General features: G+C 42.7%; 2 protein-coding genes across 4 annotated transcripts in view; one reads left to right on the forward strand and one right to left on the reverse strand.

Moving 5' to 3' along the window:
• FBXL2 (F-box and leucine rich repeat protein 2) overlaps positions 1–3,636 on the forward strand; it is a 48,963-nt gene extending 45,327 nt beyond the window's left edge. Inside the window, exons 14-15 of the mRNA XM_052694310.1 lie at positions 2,797–3,009; positions 3,416–3,636. Coding sequence (XP_052550270.1) covers positions 2,797–3,009; positions 3,416–3,523 — 321 coding nt within the window. The 3' untranslated portion in view covers positions 3,524–3,636. The remainder of the gene's footprint in view (positions 1–2,796; positions 3,010–3,415) is intronic.
• A 1,956-nt stretch (positions 3,637–5,592) lies between these two features.
• UBP1 (upstream binding protein 1) overlaps positions 5,593–16,107 on the reverse strand; it is a 30,722-nt gene continuing 20,207 nt past the window's right edge. For 2 of the 3 annotated variants that reach the window (XM_052694306.1, XM_052694309.1), the window contains 8 exons: positions 12,534–12,637; positions 11,737–11,791; positions 11,429–11,522; positions 10,245–10,335; positions 9,638–9,747; positions 8,142–8,284; positions 7,618–7,669; positions 5,593–7,414 (listed from right to left, as the gene is read on the reverse strand). In XM_052694306.1, the coding sequence (XP_052550266.1) occupies positions 7,377–7,414; positions 7,618–7,669; positions 8,142–8,284; positions 9,638–9,747; positions 10,245–10,335; positions 11,429–11,522; positions 11,737–11,791; positions 12,534–12,637 (687 nt within the window). In that variant the 3' untranslated portion in view covers positions 5,593–7,376. The remainder of the gene's footprint in view (positions 7,415–7,617; positions 7,670–8,141; positions 8,285–9,637; positions 9,748–10,244; positions 10,336–11,428; positions 11,523–11,736; positions 11,792–12,533; positions 12,638–16,107) is intronic. The other variant, XM_052694307.1, reaches the window with a different exon arrangement.

Below are 16,107 nucleotides of genomic sequence, written 5' to 3' on the forward strand. Positions count from 1 at the left end.
TCCACTCTTCAGCTACAAAAATTTCCTGGAGTAGAAGAGTATTTTGGCAATGCTGTCAAAAAAAAAAAAAAGTTAGTAATAACCAGAAGGTTTACATTTTATGGTTAATGTCCTTCATATGTGATTCCTCAATTGAAATAAAACTTTTTGTGGGAAATTTGCAGTACCTAGATGCTTCATAGTTACCCTTGTGTGTTCAGTAATGGTTTCCTTGGGGTGCGGACACTTGAAGTTGTAGACTGAAGCAAGTCAAATACTGAATAAACAACAGCAAAGAAATCACTATGTGAAGATAAATCCAAATCCTCTTCTGTAATCAGTTTTGCATGCATGCAGCTTTTCCCAAGGACTTAAATTGCAGAAGGTTTTTTTTGACCTTTCCAAAGAGATCGGGGAGGACTGGGGTGCCGTCAGCAGGGCACTGCTCACAGTTCTGCACAGCACTGTTTGTAGGGAGTGGTGGGTTACATCTTCCTGAACATCAGAACAATTTCAGGTGATGGGAGTTTGGCTGTCCTCTGGTCAAAGTACCCCATAATAATTAATTCCTTGAATGCCCTTAGAGCAGGGCTTCTCTGTTCAGGGCCGGTTGTCCATTAAGTGTAGATCTGTTGTGTGTTACTTGGGATGTACCTGTGAGAACATGTGTCTTTATAATCTGCTCTTAGATGGGATTAAAGGAGGGCTTGCTGCTTCATTAAGTGAATTGATTTTTCCAGCTCAGTGTTACTAAGGCAGCAGCGTGGGGAGAGATGGCTTTTAAAGGAGAGCCTTATTCAGTATTTGTTGCTGATGGGTTTGATTTTTCCTTGCTCACTGTCCCACTTCATTTCTGTTCCATTGTTCTTAACATTAAGCCAAATCAAGGTTATCAGGAGATGGGGGTCACTTACATGATCTGTGATTCTGTGATGGATATGTTCTTGTGTTGTAATCCCAGCTATCAGCAGCACTGGCAGGAGATCTTTTGCACCAGTTCTGCCAGCGCTTTACCAGAGAGATCATAGAAATGAGTAACATTCAGGTATTTTTCCTAACCTGCTGCTGTTTGCTAACACCAACTGAGCACCTTCCTCTCTTTGTCAGCCCACAGATGGGACGTGTGGCAGTGGTGTATCCATGCACATAAAGGACAGCTTTATAGGGGAGTCAGAAGAGCTTACTTTTCCTCTGATGTGTGTATCCTGTGTGTAGCAATGATGCGTACTCAAACCTGTGAATGAACAGGGTGGTGATCACAGGGAAAGCAAGCAGATGGCAGATAACCTACATGAAGTAATCCTGATACTTTAGATTTGAAATCATGTATTATCAAGTAAACTGTTGTCTGGCTGTGGTTTAGCATACATCCCGGTGTACTCGCAGTTTAAACAGGTATTTTGAAGTTGAAGACAACTTTGAATTTGTTTCTCGGTGTTCAGAGGCTTAGACCATGGAAATAAGGGAAAGCACTGTTACATTGCAACCAACTGTTACGTCTTCACTAATGTTTTTTTAGTTACTGGACTTGAGAAGTAATTTCCAGTGGATCTGCTTGAAGTTGGTGCACTCAGATTAGTAGACACTGACTGTGAAGCACTCATGGGTAGACTCAGAGAGGAAGACAGTTGAATTCTTTAGCTCTGTTTATCATAATGTTTCTTACTGGCACAGTATATTCATGCCATATTTGATTTATACGCAATCTTTAGAATGTGTTGATTTATTTATTTTTTTTTAATGGCTGTATCTCCTTATTCTAAAGATTTCAAGCAAAAACATGTGGAAATTCCACGTTCCTAACACTTTTTAACAGGTACATGAAGTCAGTTTTGCATATTTGTTTTACAGAGTCTCTGAACTCGGCTGTACATCTTGTATTGCTCTTTCAGCACCAAATATGGTGTCTCAGGAAAGCTGAATTTTATAAGCTGCTTACTTACTGGGATGGAAAACTCTTAATTAGCCATCAGGCTGCTGCTGTGCCAACAGCTCCTGTCCTTCCTCGAAACAGCAGGACTGTTAGAAATGTTCTTTAACCCTGCAGTTGCTGACTGTTTCCAGACTGTGAGCCAGATCAAATGCTCAAGGTTTCCTACATAGAAGTGAATATAGAAGAAACTTAATTACTTAAAGAGCTAATAGACTCACAGAATGTAAGCATGAGAGAAAATGCTTTTTGATAGGGACAAACTTACTATCTCTGTTACTTTTTGGAGACAGCATGCAGCAGTTGTGGCGTTGCTCAGTCACTGCTGGCAGCTCAACTTGGTGAGTGAGTAAAATGGAATCAGCCAGAGGTGAGGGAAAGAGGACAGCTGCAGAGAGCCATCTCTCATCCTCCTTTCTGGCTACTGGCTCACCCTTCCCCTTTGCAGATCTATATAAACTCGGTCCTAGTGGCATATATTGAAACTGTCTCTATTACAGTAGCTGTGAAAGTCACTCCTCATGTGTTCTTGATCATCCTTTAAAGTCTCCTGCTTCTGGCACCCTGGATGTGCTGTTGGGACCTTTTGGTGACCGAGGTATGCAGCAATGGATTGCCACTCATTAGGAGCTGAAGGTGTTGGGGAGTTGGCCAGTGATGCACCTAATTGGGCTCTTAAGCTCTACTACTTACTTGGAAGCCAAGTTAAAAATTAAGTACAGCCCTTCTTCTGTTAACTGAACTGCTTCTTTTGTTACGGTTCTGGGTTTAAACTTCATATTCTTTGCAACTTTAACCACTGGAGTGAGAGACGCTGAAGACAACTGCTGGTGGCTGGAAGATTGACTCATTTAGAATTGTTGATATTGTTTACCTCTCTGTTTCAGAGCTTATCTCACTGTGAATTGATCACTGATGATGGGATTCTTCATCTGAGCAACAGCACGTGTGGTCACGAGCGGCTGCAAGTACTGGAGCTTGATAACTGCCTGCTCATCACTGACGTGACCCTGGAACACCTGGAGAACTGCCACAACCTGGAGAGAATTGAGCTGTATGACTGCCAGCAAGTCACACGGGCTGGAATCAAAAGAATCCGAGTAGGTGCTGTGTGGGCCTGTTCTGGAGGGAGCACCCACCTCACTGATTCCTCTTGTGATTGTGGGAGTAGACCTGTAGGTGTCCCGGGCAAGGGAGGGCAGGGAACCAGCGCCTGAGCTCGTTCTGTTAGGCTCCCATCTGTGTTCCCACAGAACATAGCTTTTCTACGTGAGCTGCAGTACTTGCCTGCTTACAATTCTAGATCCTTTTGGTGTTGGAACTGTGTTTATATCCGTACAGTGCACATATATGATACATTTATGCAGCTGGAATGCAGGAATTACGTGCTGGGAGAAGAGGTTGGGGAGCTTGATGCTTTTTAGCTAGCCAACCCCAACGAGAGCTCATTTTTGGCTGTGTTATGCTCACTTCTTTCCCATTAAAATGCAAACTTCTCATCCACAGGCTCATCGACCTCACGTGAAAGTGCATGCTTACTTTGCTCCAGTAACTCCCCCTCCTTCGGTCGGAGGGAGCGGACAGCGCCTCTGCAGATGCTGTATTATTCTTTGACACAAAGTGCAACCACACAGCATTCTCTGTTTAGTTTTTTTTGTTGTTGTTGAAGAAAAGAACTGGACTGCAAGTCAGTGGAAGGAGTTGGTTTCCCGACTGTTACAATGGTGATGTTTGGTCATCCAGTTTTGTGACGAGAAGAGCATTTTTTTTTTCCAGGTAAAAAGTCTTACTGTACTGTTCAGATGTGGATTAAGTTGGTGATGCTTTGGTTTGTGCTAGTGACTCCTTCCTTCTGTTGGCATGAGAACTGAAGTGCTGTGTACAACGCGGGGGTGTTTCAGCATTATGGTATTTGGTGAACGTTCACTAGTGTGGAAGTGAGTTTGTATCTGTAAGCACTTCTGTAAGTTGTATTCAGCATGAGCTCTGATGTAAGATGGGGCTCAGGTCAGACACGGGATGAAACTGAACCTGCTGTTCTGTAATATACGTGGCAGATTAAATATCAGGTTTAAGGACAAATCAGCTTTAGCAAATGTTGACCAAAAATGCAAGATAGTCATGTGCTCTTCCAGCAAAACAGCTTATACTTCTTCATGATCCAGCACTGCATTTAATGACATTAACAGGACATAATAGGTAATGTCAAAAGGTAAAGACTGTACCTCATGATAACTATATAAATACTTGTCAAATTTTTTAACTTGGCTCAGTTGAACTACGAGTTAGGATAAAGCTTGCCCATCACTGAAGCACGTTTTATGCCCCATGCCATCAGCTGTTAAAAGGGGTTGGAAATCCACTGGGGGGGAGCTTGTGCACTCTGCTGAAAAGGGCTGCCACAGCCATCCACGGTGCTTACTGTAATGCCATTACTGTGTCCTCAGTCACCTCCTGGTTTGTAATGGAAGGACGGAGCAGCTCTGGGAAGAGGGATGCACTGCTCCTGCTTTTCTAAGGTGAGGAACGGAAGCTAGGTTAAGCTGCAGGAACTGTGATGGAGTGGGGAGTTGAGGTCAAGCTGTTTGTCCTTGTGTTGTAGGGATGCAGATCTGTGGGCAGGAATTGAACCAAACCAGTGGTTTTCAAATGCAGAAAGGCAAACTCTTCACATCTGGGTTATTAAAGAAGCTGTCAATGTCTGAATAATAATTTAAAAAAATTCTGAATTTCTGAATAATAATTAAAAAAATTAAATAATTAAGTATTAACTCTTGAGGCCATGCTTTCATCCTTAGTTTTCCAGTGCTAGAGGATTAGATAGATGAACTTTTTTTATATAAAGCAACCTAATTATCTGAGACAGATAAACTACTCAACAGCTCAGAAAGCTTTTCTGCCTAAGACTGGTTGTGTGTGTTCATGTTTTAAGAGTCTGGGGCCTGCGTGTTTACCGAAATCTAACAGAAATACTGGCTTCATTAACAAAGCCATCCGAGAAGCTCCTACCGGGGCATTCCGGCATCTGTCATAAATCTGAACTACTTTTTAAGTGATGAGAACACTAAGACCTCAGCGGCTACCAACAACGTTACTATCCTGCTGTACCATTCAGAGGCGACAGGGATGGTAAATGAAGATCTCCACTTCAAGGATAAATACCTAAAGGATAGTGCAGTTTTCTTTTCTACTGCAGAATAAGCCCATCGATCAGGGCTCATTTTGCACACTGGTAGAGGAGTGTTGTTACAATCAGACTTAGATTTCCAGTAAGGCACTGCTGTAATGAAGAGTTTCAAGATTTTATTCTCCACTGTACCAGGGAAGTCATTGGTACCCCTATGTCAAGAAGTGTTGCCTTTGGTTGGCTCATTTATTTTTTTTAAGAACATAATGAACCTTGTAAGTATGTCCATTGCATTAAAGATGTACAAAAACAAATGGAACCTACTCTGGTATAGGACACTTAAATAAACAATCAGCTGATGTCAATTACTGATTGCTTTGGAGTTTTTTTCCAATATAAACTTCCTTTGAGAAACAAGATCAACTACGGAGCTGCTCTGCCTCAGTTATTTACCTTTACCAGGCACTCTGTGAGGGGAAGTGGTGCAGTCTGCAACTCTCAACAGAAGTATCTCTAATAACTCTTCAAAAAGAAGACAAATAAAAAGAAAAACATGTTTACAAAATTATTGAAAAACATTTATTATACTTAAATTGAAATGTGTACATCTTATTAAAAAACAAAAGCAATTTGCTGGTGCCATAATTTAATTCCAATTTCAAGTGAGCTGGACAAACTACTGTACAACTTTCAATATTCTTTAAAATTAGACGATATTTGGATACTTTCCAATCAATCTTTCATAAAACATTTGGATTTGAATGTGGTTTGAGCTGAAAAGACTGTTGTCAGTTCAAGAAAATAGTAGGATCAAACAATACCCCAAGATGAACAACTTATAGGCAGAAAAGTACAGAAAGTTTCATTTTCAGTGCAGAAGGAATAGGAAAGAAACTCTAGCTTTGATGAATTTTAATTTTCAAAACGCTACAGGTTTAAAAAGCTTTTCTGCGAAGCACTTGAGCCAGCTATGAAAGAGGGAACAAAAAAACAAAGTTGCTTTTTTACATGCTGTAGTAGTTGTTTACAGTGAACACTGCAGCATAAAAAGCAAAGTATTGCCAAGCTTTAAGCCAGAGAACAAGGTGGAAACTTCCAAAGGCACAAAATGACAGATGAGAAACCGTCATTCGATACCTTCTGTAGCATTCCCTTCCGAGTACCTAAAGAGCTGGAACAACGTTAACGCCGGAGATGCCGTGCCACGTCTTTACAAGAAATAGCCAGAATGCTGAGAAAGCGCGCTGCCTGCCTCAGAGCCGAGTGAGAGCGTGGTGAGATGGAGGAGGCACTGTACCAGCTGTACAGTATGGATCTGAGGGCAAACACTCAACAGAAAAGGAACTACGCTCAGCCAGAACAGTGCCTCCAGCAAGGGTTTGCTAGGGAGGCTCCCAGGCTGTGCGTTCAGTGTTCCTTGGGCCGGCTGCTCGGTGGTGATGAAAGCAACAGCAGCCCCTGGTGCCTGCGGGTAACTGCCCTGTAAGTGCGTTAAGTCAGGACGATCCACCTCACTGCCAGCGTGGTGCAACCCCACACCTTACAAGCAAAGAGTTAAACTGCAGCGGCGCTCTGCAGAGAACCTAGGAAACTAAAAAATAAAGGATGCATAGGCAATTCTTTTCCATTAAGTTTGTTAAAGCAAAACACAATTACTCGGTACCCCATAGGATTTGTATTAATCCCTCCAATAAGGTACTATTAATAATGCAGTTTGCTGCATGCATATATTGCATCTGTCTAGGGCTTCTTCCAAGCCCTATTCTGGCATTTACACTTCTTACATACACTCTTATACACAATTTACACAGAAGCTGTTGTGACAGCTTTACTCTCCGAGACCCAACAACCTGATCACTATCAGCTTAACTACTCATCTCCACACAGATTAATATGTGCTCTGCTAACATCAAAAAATAAAACCAGCGTAAGGTACAAGCAAGTCACAGACAAACTGGCACAGAAAGCTAAATGCCCTCAAATAAGTTTACATTCATTTCCAACTGGATACAGGTAACAGAGAAGCAACAGTGTTTCACCTCTAGAACCTGTATCTACTGGCCGTGATTTGCCTTATTTCAATGAAGGGCAAGCACCTGTGCTTACATTGTCGTCCATGCCTGTACGTAAGCTGTCATGGCATTATACCTCTCATGAGGACACGTAGCTATGGCAGTGACAAGAAAGTTCACCTATCAAACAGCTCATTAGAAAGGTCATTTTGTGTTTTCAATATGAAACATCTTATACGGTGAAGCTAGATCCTAAGTTCTTGGATGATCTTCATATTAGGCAGGATTTCGTTCAGCACTGGAGTATCAGTCAAGCAGTCGTGTGGCATCACTTCAGAATTATGTGGAAGCCTTCACCATTTTCAGCTGAAGGAGAAAGCAGCGTCAGTCTTACATAAACAGAACCATACCTCTCCAGCAACACACCAAACACTGAGGAATGGACCTGGGTTCCACATGCAGAAGGGCTTCACTACTGCTCTGAAGCATTACACTTGAAACTGCTTTAAGCAAGATCTGGTGGTGCAACAAACATCCATGCTCTTAACCATTGTTACAAGATACCGTACCTTTTATCGTGGTGAATAAGAAACAACTTTCATCCTGAAAGTTTTGAACCATCTAAAAAACAACAAAAAAACATTTTTGAAACCTTCCTGCGTATGCCCAGCGCAGATAATTAACTGCATCAGATACTAAAAACAGCCTTTTCTTTATGAGCAACTGCACGTGCTCAGCCAGTGTCCAGATGTGACAAGCATATACCCAATTACGTCCCAATACCACTTGTCAACCAGGTGAGAGCCAGGCAGGAGCCTCTTAGTGGTGGCTGTGCAGAGCACCTGGGTAAGCTGTGTTCAGCAGTACTCAGCCAGTCCCTGCCTTCGGCCGTGTTCAAAACAGATACAAAGCAAGTAATGAACGCAGCACCTCACAACTGCACAGAGCAGTGCTCTTTCTCTCCTTAGTCTGCGATTATCTGGATTGAAAATGCTAGGCTGCTTTACCAAACCGACAAAACAGCAACAACGTATTAAAAAAAAAACTTCAATTCTGCAAAAATTCTATTTTTGAATAAAAAAATTCCCATTACCTGATCACTAACAAGAATGTGGATGCCAGTGGGACCCTGTCTGTAAACCTGGTTGATCTGATGCAAAGGAATATTAAATGCCAAAGCAAGCTTGCGTGTGACTTCTGAGGCTGCCATTTCTTCTAAGTAGATTGCATGATAAACTGCCAGGAAAAGAAAGAACATAAATAAGCACCAGGCTGACTGGAAAAGGGAAACTGGATGAAAAAAACCTGACTTAGTTGATATTCCCGGCTCCTAGAAGCTGAAGACACCTTTCCTCTGCTCTCCCTGTACTCTCTACCCAGCACAAGCTGCCGTGCCTTTTCTTTCAAGGTAAGGCAGGAGCACAGCTCTCTGCCGGGGAGGAGGGGGGGGGGGGGGGCTCTGCTTGCTGACACTGAAGGAAACTCCCACATTTTTCCTGTGTCCTGCACAAGACACAGTCAGCATGGGCTTCAACAGCTCTTTGGAGTCACTTGAAGATGACTTTGGAAGTAGTTTTGGAGTGCCTCAAAAGACAATAATGCTTCTGACGCACTGACGCTGCTGCTTGAAACAGTGGGCTGTCATCTTTTTGGTAAAGAAAAACCTTTTTCACCTTTCTGAACAAGTTTTCTTATCAACACTTCAGAGCTGAGAAACGGGGCTAAAATACAGCATGGCAAACAGTAAGACAAAGTAGCTGCTCATCGGTTTGATGCTGTATTTAGAGTCTTCTCTCTTTACTTAATAGTGCCAGACACCCACAGCAGCTCTACGCTTGGACTTGCTTCTTTCCCAAACCACAGACTGGATACCCAGAACAAAGCACATATCTGACAGGCAGGGCTCTACGTACAGATCCTCCTCCACCTCAGTTCTCCCATGGAACAAACACAGCTACCAATACAGCAGCAGCTCAGACAGAGGTTAGGGATTCCAGTTGGTTGGTTGAGGGCACGGATGTCTCTTCAGTAAGAAAAAGGTGATTTCAAGAAGCTCCACTCTCTTAAGATTGATGTGAATTTACAATTAAACATTAGGTTCCCATCTGAGCTATGTCCTAGGAAAACTACATTAAAGCCACAGGAAAGTAACACAGTGGCTGCCTCTCCTTGTCCAGGCTGCTCCAGTTTTAGTTCAGCTGCACAGAAAATGACAGCAAAACGTAACTAAAGGATGGCTGTGAATTCAAGCCTTTAATTTGCAGCTAGCTTTCCACATGCATCTAGTTAGTGCATCTTGGCTGTGCAACACAGCACGGCTAATTTGAAAGTCCTTTAATTAATTATCAGTTTAACTACAGTTAGTTTTATCAGCGAACTGAAAAATCGAGGAGTCAACCCTGAGAGGTTTTAAGGTCATGCACTGTTAACAAACAAGCCGTGTGCTTTTCAACACACCTTCCTGTGGTTTCGCTTGCTGTGTTTCAGGAACAGAATTTCATCTTTTCACCATCCTTTCCCCCCCACACCCATCTTGGTTTACATTTCTCAAACACAACGACAGCAAGTTAAGGGACCCCCGCTCCGTACCATATATTGCACCATTGCTGCTATCACCGTTGCCTGCATCTTGTCTTTCCAGTTGTATGCTCCTTACTGGCTCCTGACAGACGTAGATGGTTAGACGGGGCCTCACAGACCTGCAAGGCAAACAGCCCACGTTTACAGAAACGCCTCCCTGCCCTGGAAGGACGAGAAGTCATCTGCCACAAGTGTGAATTTGTTACGTCAACAGTACACCTGAAATGCTCCTACAAAGGCTCCCAGCAGTGAGTGCCTATTTCAGTCACAACCAAGACCCTTTCTGTGCTGGCAGCCAACACGTGTAACATCCCAAAGCCTCAGGCTGTTCTTAGCTCACCTACATGTGCCACTCTGTGCTGTGGCAACAAATTCACACATACAGGAAGCCAGCAGTGCGCAGCCCCGCCGGTACCAGCCCTACAGGTCACCTGAGCCCACTGCTGCCCACAGCTCATCAGGGCTGCTCTGAGGACCACAGGAACCTCCATCTGACTGCTGCCAGCCCCAGGGCAGTACTCAGGGCCCGTCAGCTGCTGAATTCTCAAATCCTGCATCTCCATGTTCTAGGGAGCAATAGAACAAAGTCTGCTCAGCCATGTGCTCCGTGTTTTACCTGGATTTCAGTGCATTATAGAGCCGAATTCCATCGGCTGGACCACAGATTTGTACCAGATCTTCTCTTGTCAGCTTTAATAAATCAGCACCTGGAGAAACACATGGGGATTTTACTAAGTTTATTCTTGCATATTTATGATTTTTTCTAGAAGAATCTGTACATCCATTTAAACCAAGAATAACAAAGCCCAGTTGCTCCTAGGCACTAGGCAGCACTACAAAGCAATGAGCAGCTTTCCACATCTTCTAACAACTACAAACTCTGCAAGACACAATTGAGACAGATGACTGTTTTATACCCAGACAGTGACTAAGATACACACATGTGAGCCTATTTTAGACACATGCAAACACAGAGAGCAATGGGATGTGATAGTTTCTCACGTGCAGTAATCCTCACCAAACCATCCCTCATCGAATCACCCCCACTAGCACATCACACCCTCTACATTCTCAAGTTACTACACTGCACCCAGATACACCAGATGCTGCTAAAGGCTGCTGTAACTAAAACAGCCAAGTCCAGTCTGTAAGGTGGCAGCCTGCAGACCGAATCCAGGTCGGTGGGATAGTTCTACACAAGAGCAGGTCTTCTCTTTCTTAAAGTGATCCTGGGAGTGAGCTGTGAAACCAACTGCTTCCAGAGCATTTACTTTAGAAAAGGAAGCTTCAGTGAAGGATACTGATCAGTTCTAAACACAAAATGGAAGGATATTTCTTAGAAATGGCACGGGTGTCAACGATGAAAACTGAAGTCTGAAAAATTAGTGGCTGTAATCAGTGAGTGGGAGGACAGAAAAAGTTGGCCTTTATTTATGGAAACAATCCACAGATGATCTAGGAATGCACAGATAAAAGCCAGCAAGAATGATTTGCCATCACTGCCCATAAATACTGCCATAAAAAACAACTGAAGTAGTACAATAAAAGCTACACTACATCTTTTGCTTCAAAGGAAATCTTCAGACAGTATTAGGCTGCTGTGAACATATGAAGACTACCAGGAAAAAGAACTGATTTAAAAGTTTTCCAAGGATCTCTGTCTAAATAAACTCAGCATTTAATAAGCAAATTACACATAATAAGTAAAATATGATAAATATTGGTGCCACATTATTTTTACAGAGTAATTTTCCACACAAAACTTGCTCATTATTGCAATAAAAGAGAAGTCAGCAATACCTGAGAAATTTGAAAAAAGTCTTGTATAGGTAGAGAACCTATGCTTGAGCAACCACTGCTGCGTTTCCTGGATTGTGGCTGAAGGATGAAGCTGCTATAAGAAACAAGGCTGGACGTGAACGTTTGTATGTAAAAAACAGAACAAAACAACAAAACAGCAAGAAAAAAAAAAGTACACCCCAATATATTGAAGCCTCCCTCAGTTAAATGCTTTCCCTCAATTGGTGTTAATGTCAAGGCATAAATAAATCAAAGGCACGTCTTGGTGCAAATGCAGCCACAATCAGTACCAGGAAGCAAACACTCACGTCTCCAGACCCTTGAGAGGTTCCATCTCCTTGATGATTTGGGGAGGAAGAATTGCTACAGGGGAGAACAAAAAAGCATTAAGACAAATTAAAAAATGCATAGGCTGAGACTCAATAAACTTATATCTAAGAGAAAGATCATCACAGCCTGATACACCACCATCCAGTTCCTAACCTCCATATTCCTTGTCAACTGGAGGAGCAGCTTTGCCAGCAGTCATGGGAGGATACATGGGTGTTTGTCTGTCTTAAAGGTTGACTGCAGAAGAGGCAGTAAAATACAGGGCTTACAAACCTATACAGACAATACCACTGTCAATTATTCCTTGATCACCCAAGATTAATTGCAATAGCCTAATTAACGTCTCAGTGGGACATGTTTTTACTAAGACAATTTCTGTTAAAAAGCTCGTGAAGATCTTTTGTGTCTCACAAATTATATGAACTGTGTGAGGGGAAGGCAGAGTGTTCTTACTGAAAAAGGAAGCTAACAGTTTGTGAACACTGATAGGGACTGAATGCAAACCATTACAAGATTAAGTATTTGCTATATGCCAAAGAAGAAAAATTTCCACATTCTTTAGCAAGGAAGAGAATTTTTGAAGCAAAAAGAAATTACATTAGAAACGTGCAGTGCAAGCATACATCAAATAAATACACAGGTTGAAATAAAACTCTCTCATTTCCCAGTGAAATCAGAAAGCAGTAGCAAGCTTCTAGATTAACTCAGAAGGCACTTCTGAATATACCTGATTTACACATGCAACCTTTAGTGAGGCAACAGAAAAGGAAGTTACCTGTCTGGGACACTGTAGGTATTGTGTTGAGCAGAGGTAAAAGTTGGAGCAGGAGTAGGGCTATTGTTTACAAATGTCGTAGGAGTATCAGGCCACGGTGAGCACTGAAGGTGAAGAATTCAAACTCAGTTTCTCTTAACAACACGTTTTTTACTTTCATGCATAATTCTTTTATTCAGATCCAAGGTGGGGCTTTTTACTTTTCTTTTGTTACCCATTCCCTCCATCCCATACACGACATGCAGATACTCCCAGCCAAAGCCAGCGTTTCCCTGTTCTCTGGAAGACTCCTACTTACACCCTCACAGTTAACACAACGAAGGTAGCAGTGGTGGAACTGACAGAGAACCTGTACAGATTACTCTGATTAAAACCAACCAACCCCAGGCCATCTGCTCAGAGAACTTCCTTCATCCTTGCATGAAGGGGCTGCTTAACAGCAGGTATGAAACAGGAGTTCAGCAGCAGTAAGGAAAAATGTGAGGCTAGATTTCACATTGCTGGTCAATCTAATCTAGCCATCCTGGCAGCAATTAAATACAACCTGAGTCCTGTTAAATGAAAACTGTTATTAACTGATTGTAGGACTAAAAATTGTGCTGCATGTACTGCCTTTCCTAAGTTGCTCAGTAAGCTGCAATTGTTATGCAGAAATTTACACCATCACACGTGTATGATGAGCCAGCTAACCAGCTCAGTTAAAGTCTTTTCTGGCTTATTTTGTAAACTATCACGATGAAGGCCTTTCAAAATTATACTAGCTTGTAGTGCTCCACCAGCACCACTGCAAATTCATCATTTAAATAAAAATGATAACCAGACTTGGTATGTTATGAGACAGCATGACACCAACCAGGCAGCCCGAGATAAAGTGATTTCAGACAGTACCTGTTAGAACAACCCAGGTTTCTGATACACACATTGTGCACCAGTAAAGAAATTCCACAGTTTATCAGAGCTTTGCACGGGGAGGGGAGCCAGAAACAAGTACGACTTAATGGCAACTTGTTTCAATGACTTTCCCTTAAAGATCCTTCCACCAGCTGGGGAGAAACCATAAACAGGTGCAATAGTGCCTGTAACCTTCTGTAAAACTGTTAACAGCACTTCTGTGCTGGACTCTTCACTTGTCACAGAAAGACAACAAGCTCTATGGCATGGAGCATACAGCCTCAAACAGTTGCATGCCAACAGCCTGCAAATCAGCAAATCTTTGTTTGAGAATTCCTTCAGATCAGTACTTTTACTACACTGTGTACAGGCTGTCACTGATCACGCAGTCAAAGCCAACCTCTGACCTGTGCCAGCCACACAAAGACCTTCAGGCATCAGCCACTTTTCCTCCCATGCTGTATATAGCCTGCTGTTGTTCCTACTCAAGCCAAGTTTCAAGTTCACCTCGAAGAATGACGTGCCCCGAAGGCATAATTTTAACCAAAAGCTCAACACAGGAACATGAGCTGTTTTGCTAAAACATTGCTGAAGCCAAATATATTTTCCTTAATTTCCCGAGATTCTCCAACTAAAGTTTAATGCAAATTGTTTTTAATCTGAACACACAGTTGCAACCAGTACATCCTCAGCCACTACTCCACTTAAGAATCAGCTCTGCAAGCATTTCCATTCATGGTCAGAAGAATGCACTGGTATCAGAGAACAGGCTTTGAACCGATGCCACTCGTGTTTCTTTCAGTCCACTCAGCTGAAGTTTTCACAACAAAGCTCTGAGTTTAAAGAAAGAAGCAGATTTGAGATATTTCAGGAAAAGAAAAGCCCAACCAAAAGCAAGCAGCCTTTCTTCTCATGAAAACATACTTCAGTCCTATTCAGAGCCAACAAGCGACAGCAGTAGCGGCGCTACATAATATTGATCCTGCAAAGTGGCCAGTGGCTCAGGTCTACTCCCTTCTGTCATGCAGGTCGTGGAGGGAAGGGATGAGCATTTGAGCACTGCGATACCTAACTCTGAATGGTCCAAGATAGAAAAAAAGCCTAGCATGAAAACTAAAAAATGGCTTTGGCACACATTTCCAGTGTCTTCTAGCAATTAATCCAATCTGCTTATGCTTTCAAAATCACACGATTGTGCCACACTGCAGAAAAAAAGGCTTAGACAAAATCCTGGGCATCAAGTCCACAAAGACTCAGCAGGCTGGAGCCTTTCTAACATCCCACGTGACAACTGTGGACCCTGGGAGTGGATCACAGACAGCAAGCAGACCTCCCTGCTGCTGCAGGCCCTCCCCAGACAGCAGTCGGTGCCACTGCACTGCACTTACAGATGTGCAGTGACTCAGCACCGGAGTCTGTGCGTTCTTACAGCCACAAGAGAGCCAACCAAAGGCCGTCCAACCAAAGGCCGTCCAACCAAAGGCCGTCCAACCAAAGGCCGTCCAACCAAAGGCCGTCCAACCAAAGGCCGTCCAACCAAAGGCCGTCCAACCAAAGGCCGTCCAACCAAAGGCCGTCCAACCAAAGGCCGTCCAACCAAAGGCAGATGTTAACACAGAAATCCCTGCACACTGCACATAAACTCTGAAAAATGAAAGATGTTGCTCCATCTCAAGGACGGATCCAAGTGTGTCAAGCGCCACCAGAGAACAGAAGAAACACTGGTGTTCTATCTTCCTATGCAGTGACCAGCAAAAATATACACTGGTTAATTTTTTAGCTCTCAGCACTAACTGCACTCCAGTACCAGCACACCGATGCAATACTTTGGACAAAACTGTACTTCACAAATTATACCTTTATTTCTGAACACTAATTCTTGATAAACAGAAAGTTATTCTGGCTTCCTATCTTTAACGTCCTTGTGTACGGGGTAGGAATGAAGTTGTAAACCTTTGATGAGCAGTTTCACTGAGCTAAAATGGAAGATAGGAAGATCTTTGCACGTGTCAAAGAACTAATCATAGAATGGCCTGGGTTGAAAAGGACCTCAAACATCATCTAGTTTCAACCCCCCTGCTGTGGGAAAGGTTGCCAACCACCAGAACGTATGACTTTTCTGAATAGGATATGCAGCATTCAAATTCAGAATGTTCTTAACTTTGGAAGAATTGAAATGACTGTAGCTATTTCAAGTTGCTGTTGAGTGTCCTTTCCTCTCCTACTTCCCACCTACTCAAGTATGCCCAAATTCATGCTTTGCAAGGCTGTAAAAAACAACAAAAAAAAACTTTGGCATAGAATTCCATACTGTATTCAAATAATAAATTAACACAGAGCAAGAGCATGCTCCAAAACAGTCTCACACGCAGTATCTCCTTTAGACAACAGGGCAGCTATTTCATTATGCAGAGCTTCTTCTGAGAACCTATGAAGGACTCTTGCCCATGCAGCTGCAGACCCTTTCTTGTCTGAAGTGGAAAACTTCTACTCACACGGAGCTGATTACTCTGAATGTGGCAGAAGTTACTCCCCAAACATTACATAGACATGATTATATACCCTACACACACTGCTACTGCTATACAGATGTAAGGAGAAACAGATGTAAGCAATACTGCATGCTTATGTTGCTACACTGCTTTGCTCCAGCTCCACTTTCTGGCCCTTCTAGCCTCTAAGC

The sequence above is a fragment of the Tympanuchus pallidicinctus genome, unplaced genomic scaffold (assembly GCF_026119805.1).
Source record: "Tympanuchus pallidicinctus isolate F22 unplaced genomic scaffold, pur_lepc_1.0 scaffold3, whole genome shotgun sequence".
NCBI classification, from domain to species: Eukaryota; Metazoa; Chordata; class Aves; order Galliformes; family Phasianidae; genus Tympanuchus; species Tympanuchus pallidicinctus.